This window comes from Dreissena polymorpha, chromosome 12 (assembly GCF_020536995.1).
Source record: "Dreissena polymorpha isolate Duluth1 chromosome 12, UMN_Dpol_1.0, whole genome shotgun sequence".
NCBI classification, from domain to species: Eukaryota; Metazoa; Mollusca; class Bivalvia; order Myida; family Dreissenidae; genus Dreissena; species Dreissena polymorpha.
In genome coordinates this window covers 46,010,190-46,031,428 of record NC_068366.1, presented here as the reverse complement: position 1 = coordinate 46,031,428, position 21,239 = coordinate 46,010,190, and the positions used below count along the sequence as shown (strand labels likewise).

At 36.6% G+C, this 21,239-nt stretch overlaps 1 protein-coding gene across 2 annotated transcripts in view; it reads right to left on the bottom strand.

Moving 5' to 3' along the window:
- Nucleotides 1–3,211: 3,211 nt before the first annotated feature.
- Nucleotides 3,212–21,239, bottom strand: part of LOC127852998 (chromatin assembly factor 1 subunit B-like) — a 46,527-nt gene continuing 28,499 nt past the window's right edge. For both annotated transcript variants that reach the window (XM_052387111.1, XM_052387112.1), the window contains 6 exons: nt 16,727–17,005; nt 15,280–15,386; nt 12,753–12,801; nt 10,507–10,632; nt 7,876–8,008; nt 3,212–5,641 (listed from right to left, as the gene is read on the bottom strand). In XM_052387111.1, the coding sequence (XP_052243071.1) occupies nt 5,072–5,641; nt 7,876–8,008; nt 10,507–10,632; nt 12,753–12,801; nt 15,280–15,386; nt 16,727–17,005 (1,264 nt within the window). In that variant the 3' untranslated portion in view covers nt 3,212–5,071. The remainder of the gene's footprint in view (nt 5,642–7,875; nt 8,009–10,506; nt 10,633–12,752; nt 12,802–15,279; nt 15,387–16,726; nt 17,006–21,239) is intronic.

The window sequence follows — 21,239 nt, the reverse complement described above, 5'->3', positions numbered from 1 at the left end:
AACTGACCGAACCATTTTCGAACTCAACTCTCATATCAAGGAAACAAATGTTCTGACCAAATTTCATGAAAATTGGGCCAAAAATGTGACTTCTAGAGTGTTCACATGTTTTCACTATATACATATAGAGAAAAATGTCCCGCCCACTGGCAGCCATGTTTTTTCACCGATCTGGACCATTTTCAAACTCGTCCGAGATATCAATAAAACCAATGTTTTGACCAACTTTCATGATGATTGGGCAAAAATTGCGACTTCCAGAGTGTTTTCAAGGTTTCTCTATAGCCAAAATAAGGAAAACTGCCCCCCCCCCCTGGCAGCCATGTTATTCAACTGAAGGGAACCATTTTCGAACTCAACTCTCATATCAAGAAAACAAATGTTCTGACCAAATTTCATGAAAATTGGGCCAAAAATGTGACTTCTAGAGTGTTCACATGTTTTCACTATATACATATAGAGAAAAATGCCCCGCTCGCTGGCGGCCATGTTTTTTCACCGATCTGGACCATTTTCAAACTCGTCCGAGATATCAATAAAACCAATGTTTTGACCAACTTTCATGATGATTGGGCAAAAATTGTGACTTCTAGAGTGTTTACAAGGTTTCTCTATAGCCAAATAAGTAAAGCACCCCTCTACGCCTGAAGCCATATTAATATATGGACCGGAACCATTTTCGAACTCAACTCTCATATCAAGGAAACAAATGTTCTGACCACATTTCATGAAAATTGGGCCAAAAATGTGAATTCTAGAGTGTTCACATGTTTTCACTATATACATATAGAGAAAAATGCCCCGCCCACTGGCGGCCATGTTTTTTTACCGATCTGGACCATTTTCAAACTTGTCCGAGATATCAATAAAACCAATGTTTTGACCAACTTTCATGATGATTGGGCAAAAATTGTGACTTCTAGAGTGTTTACAAGGTTTCTTTATAGCCATAAAAGGAAAACTGCCCCCCCCCCCCCCCGGCAGCCATGTTATTCAACTGACCGAACCATTTTCGAACTCAACTCTCATATCAAGGAAACAAATGTTCTGACCAAATTTCATGACAATTGGGCCAAAAATGTGACTTCTAGAGTGTTCACATGTTTTCACTATATACATATAGAGAAAAATGTCCCGCCCACTGGCAGCCATGTTTTTTCACCGATCTGGACCATTTTCAAACTCGTCTGAGATATTAATAAAACCAATGTTTTGACCAACTTTCATGATGATTGGGCAAAAATTGTTACTTCCTGAATGTTTACAAGGTTTCTCTATAGCCAAAATAAGGAAAACTGCCCCCCCCCCCCCTGGCAGCCATGTTATTCAACTGAAGGGAACCATTTTCGAACTCAACTCTCATATCAAGAAAACAAATGTTCTGACCAAATTTCATGAAAATTGGGCCAAAAATGTGAATTCTAGAGTGATCACATGTTTTCACAATACACATATAGAGAAAAATGCACCGCCCACGGGGGGCCATGTTTTTCACCGATCTGGACCATTTTCGAACTCGTCGGAAATATCAATAAAACCATTTTTTTGACCAGCTTTCATAATGATTGGGCAAAAATTGTGACTTCTAGAGTGTTTACAAGGTTTCTCTTTAGCCAAATAAGGAAAACTGCCCCGCCCACTGGCGGACATGTTCTTTTACGGACAGGAACCACTTTTGAACTCAACCAACATATCATTAAGACAAACATTTTGACAAAGTTACATGAAGATTGGGCATGAAATGTGACTTCTACAGTGTTTACAAGTTTTTTCTTTTTTTTGACCTAGTGACCTAGTTTTTGACCCGGCACGACCCAGTTTCGAACTTGACCGAGATTTCATTGGGAAAAAGCTTCTGACCAAGTTTCATGAAGATCGGACAATAAATGTGGCCTCTAGAGTGTTTACGAACAAATGTGGGCGGACGACAGACAAAGACCAGTCACAAAAGCTCACCTGAGCAATCAGGTGAGCTTAAAACAAGAGATGTGTTTGTCAGAAACACAATACCCCTCCTACTGCGCCGCTTTGAATTATTAATTTTTTTAATTATATTTCTTTAAAAAATATTACTTTCCTTGTGAAAATGATCTTAACCTGCCAAATGATATAAAATAGAAATTATCTCACTTGTAAGCTTGTTACTTCCCTTGGATATTTTTTTTACCTTTGACCTTGAAGAATGACCTTGACCTTTCACTACTCAAAATGTACAGCTCCATGAGATACACATGCATGCCAAATATCAAGTTGCTAGCTTCAATATTGAAAAAAGTTATTGCAAAAGTTTAACCATGGTTAAAGTTTGTGACAAACAGACCGATAGATAGACAGACAGACATACAATTACAGACAGACAGGCCAAAAACAATATATCACTTGATCCAAGGGCATAAAAGACAAAGTTTCACGAAGATTTGACAACAAATGTGACTTCTAGAGCATTAACAAGCTTTTTCTTTAATATGACCTTAGATTTGACCTCTTTTGACACAGTTTTGAACAAAGCCTAGCCTATAATTGGGGCAAATCTTCAACCAGTTTCATTAAGAGTGTTAAAAAGTTAAATGTTAACAACGCAGGACAGCTTGCTTCATGATGAACGGAAAAAGCTAAGCATCAGCATGTTGTGATCAGGTGAGCTAAAAAGGGGGTATACATTTACTAACATGTTTTCAGTTTACTGGCACTGGTGAACACAGTATTATCAGACTGTGACTATGTGAACACAGTATTAACAGACTTATGTGACTATGCAAACACAGTATTAAAATACTTGTGTGACCATGCAAAAACAGTATTAACATACTAGTGTGACCATGTGAACACAGTATAAACATACCAATGCGTACTAGTGCGACCATGCAGAAAGATTATTAACATATTAGTGTGACAATGCAAACACAGTATTAACATACTAGTGTGACCATGCAAACACAGTATTAACATACTAGTGTGACCATAGGAACACAATATTAACATACTCGTGTGACCATGCGAACACATTATTAACATGCTAGCATGACCATGCGAACACAGTATCAACATACTAGTGTGACCATGACGATGTTAACACAGAACTGCCAGACTGGAGTTGCCTTGTTAACAGAGATTTTGGTTAAGAAGGTATTGAGCAGAAGTACAACACACAAATGTCATTTCTACAATCTCCAATTTCTTAAAGATGATTAATAAGAATATGAAACAGAAGGCTTTGATGTAGAGTATATTTGACATATAAAAATTATACATCACAATTTACAAAACATGTTCAATTCATAGTTCATTGTTTAGAAAATTCATCTAAAAAAATCAACAATCACATAATCGATAGCAATTGTGGCAAGTTATTTTTGAAATCCAATAACATATGGCAAAGTGATGACTTAGAAAAGAATGATCAAGCATTATGATGGCAAAATTTGACTTTACTTTTGAGTGTGACCTGACCTTTGAAGTAGTTATTACACACCAACCCCTCATGATTGTAATCATGGAAAGTTAACTGAAAATAGCGTGATAAATGAAAAAGTAACAGTACCAAAAAGACTTCTTATGGAAAAGTTCAGTATGACCTTGACCTTTAAGGTTTATGCCCTACTTTTGGTCTTCTGATGGATTGCATTTGAGGCAAGTCATTTCAAAATCTCTGCACCTGCAGGGCTTTTTTTCCTTCTTTGGGACCAGCCGAAAAACGGCCCTTTCCCCTCGGATTTTTCCCCCCTTAGCAGGTAAATTTTCCCCCAGACTTCATTTTTTCCCCTACACATTTTTTTTTTAACTTTAAATACATAAGTTAACCTGATCCAGTGTAGAAAATATAACATATTGCATAATTAAATTATCTGTCGCATTAAATATGTTTAAAAAACAGCAAAATATGTTAAATTGATTATTTAAGACTTTCCTTATTTTCCCCAAAATCCGGCGTTTCGCGTGATTTTTCCCCCCAAAATCCGGCATTTCGTGCAATTTTTTTCCCCTCAAAAAAGGCCAGGCCCTTTCCCCAAAATCAGATAAAAAACCCTGACTTGTGACAAAGCTATGGCTGCAGCAGGAATGTTCAAGCTGTTTTATAACCACATTTGACCTTTAACCACTAAGAGAGAACTGCACTATTGAAGTAAGGAGATTAGTTCTGCACTGCACATGTCTAATGATGGTGGGAATTTGTGCAGTTAGTTTCAACTCCATCAAAGTTATGGCTTTGAAAGAACATTTCGCACAGATAAGGGGTGCCATTGCTATATAATGCCTTCTTCATAAGGAGGCATACAAATAATTAAACCTCCAATTACAAGAACACACACATGATACAAACAAGAGGGCCTGAAAGGCCCAAAGTCGCTCACCTGACATACAAAGGAACGGACCTGTTCTGTGCGGCCTAAGATATCATTAGACCAAATGTTCTAACCAAGTTTCATGAAGAGTTAACTATAAATGGCCCCCTTGCGGCTATGTTTTTCAACAGGCTAGACCATTTTTGAACTTATCAAAGATATTACAAAAAATCGTCTGACCAAGTTTCATGAAGATTGGACAATGAATGTGACTTTTAGAGCATTATCAAGTTTTTACTATAGTCATACCATGAAAAATGCCCTGCCCCCTGACGGCCATGTTAATCAATTAACTGAAACCATTTTTTAACTCGTCAAAGATATCATTTGGACAAATCTTCTGACAAAGTTTCATGAAGATCTGACAATAAATGTGGCCACAACAGTGTTAACTGGGCAAATATTCATGACACCCAACAGACAAAAATTTGAGATTTTTCCAAAAACACAACATTTACTATCACCTCTTAAATTTGATAATCTAAAAGAAAACATGCTTTTGAAACATTACAAGACAACTAGTCTTTATACTTCAAAGATATAACACTCTGACTCAACACATTGTAAGATCAACATACTTTAAACTTATATGCATTATTGAGAGAGTACATAAATATGATTTTAAATAAATTTAAAAGACTGATAATGCAGCAGTAGTCATTTACAAGTCATCACACATATATCATTCACTCGCACATAGATGTATTGATAGTATTAAGCACACTGGATCATGTCTTCTTTGGGGAATGCTTTAAGGAGCTGCTATTTTCAAACAGCTGAATAGTTGTCAGCTGAACCCGCTTTGCCGCTGACTTTGGTGTTGTTTCATTGTGTTTGTTGGTAGAGCTGCCAGAGGACTTGGGGGTACTTAACAACTTGCCAGATTGCACAAAGCACTCATCAGTGGACACACTGTTACCATCAGACAGATTTCTCCTCTTTTCTTTCAAAACAACCGAATCTGGAGTTGACACAAGCTTGACACTTTCCTTACTGGATGTTGGACTTGAAAATGTAGCCAAAGTGGTAAACTGGACATTCTTAGGCTTACCATCTGCTGACCTCACCATTATATCGGGCTGTCTATCACACCCTGATTGGGAAGGAACAGAACTTAGCGTTGTGATTTGAATATTTCTTGGCTTTCCATCTTTTGACTTGACTGCAATAGGCACTGGGATTGATGACTGGACAGACTCGGAGGACTTGTTGTTATCAATATCACTCCCACTTCCATCAGTTGACGTATCAAGAATAAGGTGGAGGTCACTGCTACTCTCCATATCTACAGCAGTGTGCTAAAGCAAACAAAAAATTCCAATGTATATTAACCCTTTGCATGCTGGGAAATTTGTTGTCAGCAAAAATGTTGTCTGCTGTATATCTAAAATAAGCACTTTCTTCGATTTTTTTTCAAAGAATACTATCAGAATAGCAAACAGTTTGGATCCTAATGAGACGCCACGTTCTGTGGCGTCTCATCTGGATCCAAACTGTTTGCAAAGGCCTTCAAAATTTGGTTCCAGCACTGAAAGAGTTAACAATGAGTATACCCTTTAACTTAAATTATATTAACTAGAGGGGATTATGGCCTTTAAGCTCACACTTGAGTGCACAGACACAAAATGTTGAAGACTGACTCGGTGATCTAGTTTTAGGCCCGACTTCACCAATATTCAAACATGGCTTTCATATTGTCAAGATATACATTCTGATCAAGTTTCATCAAGACTGATCCATAATTGTGGCTTGTTGAGTGGTAACAAACATTAACCTTGTGACCTATATTTTTGAGCATGTGACACAAATTCAAACTTAGCCTTGGTATTGTCAAGATAAACATTCCGACCTAATTTCATCAACCTTGAGTCTTTAATGCTGCCTTTAGACTGATAACAAAGTTTTCTAAGATTTGACTTAACAAATTATTTTTTTCCGCACATGACCCAATTACAAGTCAGTCAAGAAAATGGAGAGTTAAGCATTATGACCAAATTAAATCAAGATTGAATCATAAAGGATTTTAATAGAGAAAAAGGATTTTCTATGATTTGACGTTGTGACAAAGATAGCTTTTGGACGCACATGACCCAGATTAGGCCTAAATAATGTCAAGATAAAACATTCTGTCCTCGTTTCATCAAGATTAATTCATAAACAAGGTTTTACTAAAATTTGACCTAGTGACCAATGTTTGATGACTAATATTTTATATGTATTAATCTAAATGTGCTATATTTATTGACATGACATTTTCTGATATAGTTTAACTTGCTGTAGAGATTGTTATGCTAACAAAGAAATAAAAACCAGTACCTTTGCTTTTTAATAGCAAACACACTAGTTAATAAATCTAAAATTGATGCTTATCAATAAAAGCAGTATATAATTTTATTTATTTAAAAAAAAATGAAACAAACAACAGTATAAAATATTGTTAACATCATCGAAACATTTACAGTTACACAAATGTGCTTCTTTAACTAGTTCAGCTTTTCTGAAGCCAGCAGTGATCAAATCAGCGAAAATGGCTTCGTTTTTTCAAACCCTTGTTGACAGTTGTTTAGTCCAACAAATACGCAAATCATTATAATCAACTCAATGGCATACAATAATAAGTGCACAGTATTATCACCTGATAACAAAAGGCTAGTTAATTTGCATGTGACAATCAGACCCCATCTTATGCAAGTGACTCCCCCGTCTGCCCCCCCCCCTTTCCCCAACACGAATTATTGCAAATATTTATTACAGACAAATCAGATATTGACTAAGTGCTGACAAAATAATCCTTTTTTTCAAACTGAGAAAATTTTGTGCTGATGAAAGTTAATGGTTTCACAGTATTAAATATCTGACTTGCAGTTGCAGAGAAGTATTTTTACTTTCATAAATATCTAGTTTGCAACTTTTTATAAATCATTGGACTCCTGGTTCGAAAACTTGGTAGTGGACAACCCTTAAATGATACATACCAAATATTAAAACATCTCAATCGTAAAGTTTCAGATTTGTTATTTTACTATATACAAGCAAAACAAGTAACCTAATCTTACACTAAGGGGAATCATTTAAACAAACTGAGTAAAAGAATACTTGATGTCACACATTTAATATTGAAGCCCTGACACTTTTGGTTTTAGCTGTTTTCCTCTTTTTTAAATTTCAATATTTTATTTAGTTTTGGTAACCTACATTTGCCCTAAACCAGAACAATTTTGAAAGAAGGTTAATTCCTATATGTTTAAGTATAATCTGTAAATGGGTTAGGGAGGTAAAGATGTTTGACGGATGACAGAAAAACCTGTATACACTGTAAATGCAAAAATATCGCAGTTTGTTATATTACACTGAAAAGTGTAGGACAACACCTGTGGCCAAGTTTGTGTCTTTGGACAAATGGTTTGCCAGACAGATGTCATTGGTGAGGTTTACACCCGTTTGTTTTGTAAAAGGGCGTATACAATCTAAATCCAGTATTTTTCTACACCACTTGCCATAGTACAAATGTCTCAACAAAGTGATAAGATACCTGTTTATCAGAGATTGTTGAGCCTAATGTAAGATCCTCTGTATATGGAGTGCCCAGTTCTCCTGGTGAGAATGAGACCAGGGTGCAATAGCCGTCAGTGGAGGAGGCTACCAGCATCTGGCCATCTGTAGACCTGCAAGTAAACCAGTCAGCGCATACAGAAACTAGGTATCTGTCCATCTGTAGACCTGCAAGTAAACCAGTCAGCGCATACAGAAACTAGGTATCTGGCCATCTGTAGACCTGCAAGTTACTCAGTCAGCGCATACAGAAACAAGCAAATTTGTTGAATTGATATCCCCCGCAAATATGCTTCTGGACACCAAAGTGTTATATTTGACACGAAGCTAAAAAGCTTTTTATTTTTTTTTAAATAAAAAGGACCATATTAACTCCGTTATTAACAGATGGTTTACAATGCCATTTGGCGTGCATCATCCTCTTATCCATATATATACTAATACCAAGTTTCAATGAAATCCACCTAAGCACTTTCAAGATATGGCTCCGGACACAAAAGTGCCGGACGGACAGACAGAAGGACGAAAAGACGGAAGGACGGACAACGCCAAAACAATATCCCTCCGCCTATGGCGCGGGATAACTAGGTATCTGGCCATCTGTAGACCTGCTAGTAAACCAGTCAGCGCATACAGAAACTAGGTATCTGGCCATCTGTAGTAAGGTATCTGGCCATCTGTACACCTGCAAGTAAACCAGTCAGCGCAAACAATGACCTTAATTTCAATAGCGATCATCTACTGTTTAAGGTCAATGCATCTGCAAACAAGAGCACCGCATAACGGGTGCCAACGCACGGCTGCGGGTGCATTTTTTAACAAATGAAAGCTTGTCAGATTATTTTTTTTTAGAGGTCACAGTGACCTTGATTTGACCTAGTGACCCAAATATGGGTGTGGCATGTAGAACTCATCAAGGTGCAGCAACATATGAAGTTTTAAAGTTGTAGGTGGAAGCACTTTGATTTTATAGCCAATGTTTAAAACATTGACAAAATGTTAAGGTTTTAGCACGACAAGGACGGCGGACGACACAACAAGCTGGCTATGACAATACCTCGTGTTTTCTCCAAAAACAGCCGAGCTAAAAATGAGGCCTATAACTCAATCTTTTGATGACATATTGACCGGAGAACAATTTAACACTTAATGTCACAGTGACCTTGACCTTTGAACTAGTGACCTTATTACATTAGGGTTCATCTACTGTCCAAGGCTAATGCACATGTGAAGTATCAAGTCATTTGGTAACCTTGTTGATGCATATTGATCAGAAACAATTTTCACACATATTCTGACAGTGACATGGCCCCTTGAACTAGTGACCCCAATTTCAATAGGGCTCATCGTCTGGCACAGGCCAATGCACATGGGAAGTATCAAGCCAATTGGTCAATCTATTCACAAGTTATTGATCGGAAATGAACTGGTCTCAGGACAAACCGACGAACATCCAGCAAAACAATAAATCTTTTCTTCGAAAGGGGTATAAAAATGTGACTTATAGCAGTGTTTTTTTATGGCAATTTCGGGCCTGATATTCGAAAGAAAGAGTATATATTTTTCCCCAATTTTGTAGAAAAAATCTCCTCAAGAAGAAAAAAAACAAGGGCTGTTTGTAAAACATGCATGCCCCCCATATGGGCTCTCCGTTGTAGTGACAGCCATTGTGTGAATATGTTTTTTGTCACTGTGACCTTGACCTTTGACCTAGTGACCTGAAAATCAATAGGGGTCATCTGCCAGTCACGATCAATGTACCTATGAAGTTTCATGATCCTAGCCATAAGCGTTCTTGAGTCATCATCCGGAAACCATTTAACTATTTCGGGTCACCGTGACCTTGACCTTTGACCTAGTGACCTGAAAATCAATAGGGGTCATCTGCGAGTCATGATCAATCTACCTATCAAGTTTCATGATCCTAGGAATAAGCGTGCTTCAGTTATCATCCAGAAACCATTTTACTATTTTGGGTCACCGTGAACTTGATCTTTGACCTAGTGACCTCAAAATCGATAGGGGTCATCTGCGAGTCATGATCAATGTACCTATAAAGTTTCATGCTCCTAGGCATAAGCGTTCTTGAGTTATCATCCGGAAACCATTTTACAATTTCGGGTCACCATGACCTTGACCTTTGACCTCAAATCAATAGGGGTCATCTGCGAGTCATGATCAATGTACCTATCAAGTTTCATGATCGTAGCCATTAGCGTTCTTGAGTTATCATCCATAAACCATTTTACTATTTCAGGTCACCGTGACCTTGACCTTTGATATAGTGACCTGAAAATCAATAGGGGTCAACTGCGAGTCATGATCAATCTACCTATCAAGTTTCGTGATCCTAGGCATAAGTGTTCTTGAGTCATCATCCGGAAACCATTTTACTATTTCGGGTCACCGTGACCTTGACCTTTGACCTAGTATAAATGTGAGTTTAAGAGTGTTAACAAGTTTTTTATCCAACAGGACAAGCGTTGATGCATATGTTCACATGCTGGTTAATGTTTGTTGAGTCTTAAAACTTTCTTAAAGCATGGTTCAGCAATCATTTTAGACTGGGTGTTGAAGGTATAAAGCTAGACAATGGTTCCAATGTACAAACCAAGTAAGGTCTGAAAGCTGGTGGTAGTGGACATTCGTGATGCATCCAAAGGGCTGGGGCTGCTGCGTGTCATACATAAGTATGGAGTCCTCTGTTGCAACAGCAAACACAAGTCGGTATGGTAAACTGAAAAATGAAAACATGCATTGAATCCTCCAATATTACACCCATTAGATGGTGACAGTATACTCCTACAGTATTACACTCATTAGATGGTGACAGTATACTCCTCTGGTATTACACCCATTAGATGGTGACAGTATACTCCTACAGTATTACACCCATTAGATGGTGACAGTATACTCCTCTGGTATTACACCCATTAGATGGTGACAGTATACTCCTCCAGTATTACACCCTTAAGATGGTGACAGTATACTTCTCTAGTTTTACACCCATAAGATGGTGACAGTATACTCCTTTCGATGGACAACCATTAATATCGGCCAAAACAAGCATTTGGTGGAAATGATATCCCCTGCAAATAAAATTTGTTAATGGATGGATGAACTTTCAAAGCTTCCAACGCAAGACTCTGTACAGGACTATTTATTTTATAAAATTAATTCTTTAAGTTCATATAAGTTCAACCATAGTAAATATAATACTGGACACACTTGCATCCTCAATTTTGAAGCATTTTTTTAGCAAAACAACAACAACACTAATTTCCCCATTTTTAGTCAAAATGCCATGAATTTTCCCAATCCAAAGGGACCAAGCCCCATTCCCAAAGCGGTGAAAAAACCACTGATCTTGGCCTAGAGATCGTCTAGATAAAACATGTGACCAAGTTTGGTGAAGATCGGATTAAAAGTACTTGCATTAGAGAGCGGACACCATGCTTAATGGTTAAAACGCAATAAGCGACCCCGTGACCTAGTTTTTTGCCAGGCATGGCCCATGTTCGAACTTTACCTGGATATAATCAAGATACATCATCTGACAAAATTTGGTGAAGATTGAATGCAAACTACTTGAAATAGAGAGTGGATACCATGCTAAATGTTTTAAATGCACTAAGTGGCTTCGTGACCTAGTTTTTGGTCCGGCATGGCCTATGTTCAAACCTGGCCTAGCGATCATCTAGATAAAACTTGTAACCAAGTTTGGTGAAGATTGGATGAAAACTACTTGAAATAGAGAGAGGACACCACGCTGAATGTTTAAAACTCACAATGACCCCCTGACCTAGTTTTTGACCCAGTGAACTAGTTTTTTGCCCAACATGACCCATGTTCAAATTGGCCTAGACATTATCTAGATAAAAACTTGTGACCAAGTTTGGTGAAGATCAATTGAAAACTTCTTGAATTGGAGAGCGGACATAATGCTGAATGTTTAAAACGCACTAAGTGACCCTGTAACCTAGTTTTTAGCCCAGCATGTCACATGTTCAAACTGGCCTAGAGATCATCTAGATAAAACTTGTGACCAAGTTTGGTAAAGAAAGGATGAAAACTACTTGAATTAGAGAGCTGACACCATGTTGAATGTTTAAAACGTACTAAGTGATCCCATGACCTAGTTTTTGACAAGGCATGGCCCATGTTCAAAATTGGTGTAGACATTATCTAGATACAACTTCTGGCTAAGTTTGGGGAAGATCGGATGAAAACTACTTGAATTAGAGATCGGGCACCATGCTGAATGTTTAAAATGCACTAAGTGACCCCATGACCTAGTTTTTGGCCCGGCATGACCCATGTTGAAACTTGGCCTAAACATTATCTAGATACAACTTCAGACCAAGTTTGGTGAAAATCAGATGAGAACTACTTGAATTAGAGAGCTGACACGAAAAGTGTGACAGAGGGACAGACTGACTGACTGACCGACTGACAGATAACTGGAGGCATAAAAAACTGCTTTAGACTGACCTTTTACCTATCATTATGATCTTGGCCTTCAAGGTAGCCACTCAGTTTGAGTGCATGACACACACACACGCTCTCAAAGTTGAACATTTCATCCATATTAGTTTACAATCCTTGAATAAATGGTCAAGGGTATAGGGCGAAAAGTCTTGTCTTAAAAATGATATCATATGACCTTTAACTGCAATGTCTGACCTTGACGGCAGATGACTCACCATCTCATATAGTATAACATTTGCACCATCCTATTTTGAAAACCTACAATGCATGGGAAGTTGCAGTCTAGACAAGTTTTGGAAGAAACTGACAAACAGACTAATTCCAATACAGCCCTCTACCTACATGTACTTTGGAAGTATCATTACTTACAAGAACAAAGACTCCAACATGCCCAACTCGTTGAGATTTTCTTTTTGCTCTGAAAGTAAAATATGCAATTTAATAGTATATTTCATGATGTAATCATTACGTTATTTCACTCCTGGAGCGTAGGTGATGTTATAATGTAGTATATTTCATGATGTACTGATGTAACAGACAAAACAGCAGTCCCCTACTAAGTTAATGTTGTCCAAGTAAGCTTAATACTTTACAATTTGTCAGAATGATAAAGATTGTACTTTTCAATTATTTCTGTAACCATAGCAAACCCATTATTTGTTGCAAAAAAGGGTAATCAAATGCCTATTCCCCATCTGACTTTCTATCAACATCAACAAAGCTTAAGTACTTTCTTACTTATTGCAAGATCCAGAATTTAAATCAGGGCTCGAATTAAGCACTCGCAAACAGGCCATTTGCGAGTACATTTTAAAAAACACGTCTAAAATGCGAGTGCAACATTTAGATACTCGCCATTTTTTGCGAGTTGGGGAAAAAACAAACAAGGTGCTTAAAGATCTTGGATTAAATACAAGATTTGTTCGCCGATCGAAAGTCTTCCGACCAAGTACGAAAATAATTAAACCCCGTCTAGTTTCGATCTAAAAATAGATCTGAAAATTGGAATTACCCTAATTTGCATAATGTATTTCAGCGGTTACTTCCGTTCTAGCAGAAATAATTTTACGAAATATTTTTTAAAATATATTTACGCTCTGCACTGTATCTTTCTGCCGATATAGTTAGTAAAGAACATTGAAAATTATATTATTGCAATTGAAAGTATGTTATTCCCTTCTTAAGTGAAAATTGGCGATAGTTATTCAGTATGAAGTTTTTTTTAAAACGAAGCTCATTTCGTTAATTCCTCATTCTTATAAATAGACGGAACACGTTTAGCAGACGATTTAAAAACTCAAAAATGTCGTCTACTAAAAAAATAACTAGCTTTTTTGTGGCGAATTCCTCCGTCTCCTCTGTGGAAGACAAAAAAGCCGAGGCCGAACCAGATAAAAAGAAATGCCAAAACAGTTAAGAAATGGGAAGACGAGCTAAAAATAACTTTGAACACGGAGAGAGACCAAGACGGCAATGTGTGTAAGATGTTCTGCGATTCATCTGATTGGTCTCTACCCCCTCAGCAATGCTGAGTGTGAAAGATGCTTTTCTGTTATGAAAAGGATAAAAAGTGATTGGCGATGTTCACTAAGCACTGAAAGGATGGACCAATTAATGCGAATCTCTATCAGAGATAATGAGGGGTTCCAGCCACGCAGAGCTGTGAATAGGTGGTGGATCAGTGGCAACAGTAGCAAAAGGCCAGATGTCGCCCCATATGGACCGAGGCATTAACTTTGGATGATATAACTGATATAAAAAAAAATACTCTTTACACTCAATTGTGTTACAATGTTGCTTTGAAGTTTTTAGTTAAAATAAACATAGGTCCATCCTTTCAGTGCTTAGTGAACATCGCCAATCACTTTTTATCAACCAAAGGATGCATTATTATGAAAACTTGTATTGCGAGTTGGAAATAAAAAATGCGAGTTGAAATATTAACAACTAGCAATTTTTTGCGAGTTGAAAAAAAAAAGTAATTCAAGCCCTGTAAATTTAATATATTTCGTTAACCATAGCAATCACAATTTAATTTGACACAAATCTGAAATCATTCGCATATTGCCAATACGGCTCTGTATCCACAAAGTTTTATCAACTTTGGATAATGAGGTCTCCCGCTGCCATTACCAATTGTTGCGAAATACAAAAGTTCAAGAAAAGTGGCGATAATATCTTTCAATTTTCAAAAACAAGTGGCAATAAAATCTTTCAATTTGCAAAAACAAGTGGCGATCGAAATCAATTAAATGTGGAAAATGGCTGGTAAATAGAGTCTCTGCTCTTAGTTTACAAGTCATGAAAAGTTCAACATTGAAATGGCCAGTCAGGAGCCATTAGACTACTTGATTGAAATTGTTCATATCTGATGCCTTAATTAATTGCCTTTTGCTGTTTAACTATGCTTCTTCAAAGTTAAATGGCTCATAAAAACAACAATTAAACAAGAGATGTGTTTGTCAGAAACACTATGCCCCCTAGTGCATTGGTTTGAATAAATATTTTATTTTTTATTATATCCCTAAAAAAAATAATACTTCCCTTGTGAAAATGATCTGTACCTGCCAAATGATAAATATAAATTATGTCCTTTTAAAGCTTGTTACTTCCCATGGATTTGTTTTCTTGACATTTGACCTTGAAGGATGACCTTGAGCTTTCACCACTCAAAATATGCAGCTCAATGAGATACACAAGCATGACAAATATCAAGTTGCTATGTTCAATATTGCAAACGTTTTCGAAAAACTTTAACCAAGGTTAAAGTTTTGGGACAGAATGACAGACAGACAGACAGGCCAAAAACAATCTACCCCCGATCATTCGATCCTGGGGCATAGAAATTATGTTGAGCTCTGCATGTGAAGCATTGTCATATATACAGGACACCTACCTTCATCGATGTGACAAAAAGATGTTAATGTTCTCAGCTGAAACTTTGTAGGACAACAACGTGCAGCTATAGTGACTTTTTCTGGGCTTGGAAGATAAACTGCAGGTCTGGAATTTAATATATTTTCAAATCAGATACATAGTATATGTATTTATAAAAAGACATACTCAAATCCTTCTGAAGACTTTTAACTAAAATTGCCAGAAAAACACTATAATGATCAAACTATAAAAATCCATTATAATATCATCTTAACCCACTCCAGGCCAAGGTTTACTCCAGATTGTCCCACATTTTGATTTATAGGGTAAAAAATCGATAACGGAAAATACAGGTAAGTCACGTGTCTGGGGCTTGAAAACGGGTATTTATTTCCTGTATTTATTTGATAAAGATAACAAACAGAAGTGCTCCTCGATAAATATTTTCCAAAATGGCTCAAATGCCGAACGATAGCGCGAGCCCTGTTGCCCCCTTTGAAGTAATGGGGCAGTTCAAAATGGCTGCCACGCAGCAAATAACAATGAAAAAGTTGAAAATTTTCACATGAAAATTTTTGTTCTGATCTAAACTCGTATATAATACGCACCCCCTACTTGAAGAAAAATTCGGCAGGTAAAAAAAGTGCGTATTATATTCGCGGAATTACAGTACACAAGATTGTAAGAACAATATACTAATTAGCGATAATTTAATTAGCGATAATTAATTTAAACGTGTCACAAATTCCGACATATTTTCTTTTGAAGATACCCCCCATAATTATCCCCGTAAAACAAACCTTCTCAGCACCCTATTATTTGTTTACTGGCAGCTGGCCACTTTTATAATATCAAAGGCAATTACCGCTATCAAACGCTTTACCTGTAAAATAGACGGACAAATGATGTGCTGTGTTTTTAATCTTTGCGACTCGAGACAACTGACGTGTGACCGTTGTTTTCAGTTCAAACATGAATTTCAGAGTGGAATATAGTGGCCGTTATGGAAATGTGACCGTTATTCTCTAGTGTGTCATATAGTGATTTTAGTCGGAGGGGGGGGGGGATATTTCTTTTCTCACAACAAATTATAATGCTTGAATGCATTTTCTGGAGAAAAAAAACACGTTTGAAAAAGTATTTTTGACGTTCAGCAACAATATAAGAGTGTAAATTACCTCAATATGTACACACATGAAACAGATGAAATGAAATTTTGAATTGTGGCATGGCTGTTTCTGAAAGTTTTGAGCCAATAAAGTCCAACTTTAACAGTAACAAAATGGCCGTTTTAGTCAAATATTGTGGACGTGTTAGATTTGTGAAATGTCCGTGTTGAATTGTGAAATGGACGTTCAGTGCCTATCTCTAAGAAGGAAAAAAAAGCCCTTTTATTTGAATTATATTGAAGATATAGCATCAGCCATGACAAAATTTCACTGCAAGCATGCACTTCTGGTACTCACTTAGTGAGACAGTTTCTGGTGAAGATGAAGGTAGCATTGGTGACAGGCTCAGTCTCCACAAGGCCAGCTGGGATAATCAGCAGCTCCCCATCAGGACTGAAGGTGAGGCGACGAAAGAATGAACGCATAGTGTCATCATGGAACATTCTAAATGACCTTGGCCTTGAGTCCTTGTCATCAGTTTCTGTGGTCTGTAAGGCATTTGCTGAAGTGGGCAATGCCATTTTCTTCACAGTGCTGACACAAGTTTTATTGGAAATATTGTAGATTCTGCAAGATCTGAAAACACACACACAAAAACAGAAGTCTAAAGTTAAGTTAAATTTGGGGATCATGGAACAAGACCACTACATTTAATTCAGCCCAGCAAAACACATAAGATAACAGATTGGACATTTTCATGCACATCATACATTTACAGTCTACTCTCGTAATCTCAAAGTCGGCGGGAACAAGAAACCGTCGGAGACGGGTGATGCTCCTCAAAGTTTTTTTTTGTCACAATATTGCACTATATATTCAGATAAAAGGAAACGTCTTGAGGGCACAGTAGTTGGGGGGACAAGATTTTTTTTATAGAAAATTTCAAAGGGCCATAACTCTGTGAAAAATCATACGACCAGAACCCGCTGATAATATGCACATCTCCTCTTGGTAGTGAAGCTTTCTATAATGTTTCATTAAATTCCTGTCATTAGTTGCTGAGAAATAGCCCGGACAAGAATTGCACTATATGTACAGTTAATAGAAAATTTCAAAGGGCCCTAACTCTGTGAAAAATCATCCGACCAGAACCGGCTGATAATATGCACATCTCTTCTTGGTAGTGAAGCTTCCCATAAAGTTACATTGAATTCCGGTCATCAATTGCTGAGAAATAGCCCGGACAAAAATTGTGCACGGACGGACAGAGCAAGCGGTGACTATATGCTCCCCCCAAATTTTTTTGGGGGAGCATAAAAATATTGAGATAACGATAGTTCGAGATATCCGATTAGGCGTTTTCAAAGAATAAATTAGACGATAATTTACCTTGTTTTTAACCTCTATATACCTGCTGAGTGGTCTAACTAAAGTTGTCACCGTGTGGCATAATACTTTTTACTACCCTATTTATTACCTGATATATACACGTTTTAACGAGGCACAATTAAATTTGCTATTAAAATGCTTCAAATGTCGTTTTAAGTGTTACAGAATTGCATGAACACATGCAGTTATCATTTTTCTAAACTGTCGAGTAAACGTCCGGTAATGTTGCTATTTTAAGTTATGATGCAATTGACGTCCAATCAAGACGAGGGTTTTCCATCTGAACATGCGTAAATCATGTTCCCGAATACTGAACTGTACATGTACATTTTGTTGCAAATGCAAATTTCAATTGATTAGATTTTCAAATTAGCCATGATAATGACTGTTTGGAGTTCAAGGATAGAACAACATTCTGCAAATTTGCGACTGTTTATATACGTAAATATATAAAAAGAAGATTCTCTCACTAGGCACTGAGGTTCCTTGCATCAACAAGATAGCATTGAAACTTAGTAGATGATGCTTTCAAGACATAACAATTTACATGATGCAGGAACTCAATTGGACAGGTCGCAAAATTATGCAAAATTACCTGAATAACATTCCAGACACACTGGATCCACTACCGTTGTTTTTAATACAACTCAGAAAGACAATAAGGATTGAAAACTTACTTATTGCCATTATGAATTGCATTTGTAATGTGTAAATCCTCCATGATTTCGAATTAGTTTTGCTTTGTCGCAAATGACACTCTTATACAATAAAAGCCGAAGGATCTCGAATGATCTGCTATTTGACTGTCACACGTCAATAAATATAGACTATTCTCGTGAAAACAGCGCTAGGTTACATACAACTATAAAAATAAATATTCGGAACCGAAATTTCCAGGGGTGGATCCGTACCCGCGAATCTGAAGTAGGATCCGATATCATCGGATATTTCGGGTACCCGTTGCAGCCCTACCGCACAGTATCGGGAGCAGTGGAGCAGCGGAACGGTGAAGTATCAAAGAAATTTTTTCTCACCTTTGCCAACCCTCAAACCTGCATTTTCTTTGCTTAGATCATTAGTTACATATTTCCCAATGTCTGTGTCTTGTAAGGTTTTCAATTGCATATTAGCCTACAGCATTTAATAAATATCTTTTTTACTGTACAAAAATATTGTTTTTAGAGAAGTTTTGCTACCAGGGATATAATTTGAACAATTTTTGAAGATGATAACTAGATGCTGTAACACACCAAATATTTTTTTTTTTTTTAGGAAATTGGGAATTTTTTACCACATTTTGGGAAAAAAGTATACTTTTTGGGATTGGGAACATAGGCAAATTTCGGCTATAAAATCGGGCCAAAAAAACCCTGGAAGCTATATATTTTACCTTTGACCTTTAAGGAGGACCTTGACCTTTCAGCACTCAAAATGTGCAGCTCCATGAGATACACATGCATGCCAAATATGAAGTTGCTATCTTCAACAGCGTTTTTTTTCCCCAAAGGGGCAAGGTACCTGTACCCCTACAATTGGGAATTTTTCGAGTCGTGAAATCTTCAAATTGGGAAAAAACAAGTCGCGAAATCAATGAATTGGGAAAAATTCGTATCGCAAAATTGATGAATTGGGAACCTTTAAAATGCATGTTATCTATCATTAGGGGCTATATTCTGCATCACAAAGCATTTTCAGCTCTATGTTTTAACAAAAAAAACTACTAGTGATGATATTTTGACTATCATGTCATGTGAAAATTGTGTTATTGCCACTTCAGTAGGAAGGTGCCTGTCAATGGAAAAAAATATCTTCCAGTGATAGGCATAATCACTGAGGTTGCATAAAAAATATTAATAATTTTGTTTAAGCCCTTAAGTTTTACAAGCCCTGCAATGTTTCATGTGATTTAAATAAAAAACTTGAAAACAAAACAAAAACAACAACAAAGTAACTTGTACCGTTTGGAATCTTTTAACAATAGACAGTTAAAATAGCCACACATAACCAAAATGAGTTTTTACAGTGGAATCTTTTACAACTATTTTCAAAGGTTAGTCTTATATTTTGTTTTGATTTTTTTTCAAATCATCAAATAAGATCATCTGCCATAAAATGCTAATGTATATGTTGTAAATGACTATAGTATTTTACACCCATGTCTCATATTATTTTCAATTTTATGTTAAACTTTTATTTGTTTATATCTGTATCCGAATAGTTTCTGTCCGGATTAGACACTTAAAAAACTATACATAGAAGCAATATGCGCATTTAACTCAATACGGTTACGTTTTTTTATAATGTCAACAAAAAATAGTGTTAAGAAAGTTTATTGATGCAAGGAAGACTGGTCTTTACGATGGAATTCTTTCGCGGGAAAAATCAATCACTCGTCGCGGTTATGTAATCCAGTCACATTTTAGACAGCGGTTAGAGCTGCGCCCCTTTAAAAAGTTTAGATATCGAGATTGGGAAAGGTCCTGTGCTAAAATTGGGAAGCTTCCGGTAGAATTTGGGAAAGGCACCGTTCCCCAGTACTCATTAAAGAAAGAAAAAAAACGCTGTTCAATATTGCAAAAGTAATGGCAAAATATTAAAGTTGGAGCAAACAAACACACAAACCAACCAACAGATAGGGCAAAAACAATATGCCCCCCACTATAGTGGTGGGGGACATAAAAATGTGATGAAATCAAAACAAGGGCATAAGTAGATAAAAGGGAGCAGGGTTGGACCTTGATGTGACAGGACGCTGCACCCCTGTGTTAGGCCCTAGTCTGATAGCAATCAATGTTAATAATACAAAGTTGATAAGAGGGGGAGGTCTAATATCTTATCTGATGCCACACTGTGTCTGCCATAATCAACTTTAGGTATAAGTCCATTGACAAGACACATTTCAACACCCAAAAAACAATAAACTACATGACACCATCTGCACGGAATAAAATTCACAGCATTGGTAACTTGTGTAAATTTGAGATTCGCCTTAGCTGGATATTTGCTAAAGTTAGGAAAAATTAGAAAGCAATAAATATTAATAATTATGATCCATGCACAAAACCCTTAGCATATTATATTTTATTGTGAGCATTTGAATATAAAAGGCTTAATCATTTATTAAATGGTGATAGCAAACAATATTAATTTAATTAATATTATTCTTATTGCCTTAAAATAAATGTCTGTAACTAATCTGTGTAGTAAATAGTAAATATAACTTAGTTTTTGATACTCTCATATTGTTATTAGTTGAGGAAATATAATTGATATTAAAGCACAAATAATATTTTTGACACTTTCCATATTTTTGGTGACCCAGACCATAACTTGGGTTATTTATGAGATGAAATGTATATGTCCTTTTTATAGCCGTAATTCTGCTGATTCAACTATTAGTTCTTAAAGATAAGCAAAGGGTTCAAAATAAAAAAAATTGTGTTACCAAACCATTGATACGTACATGCTTATAAAAAAAGTG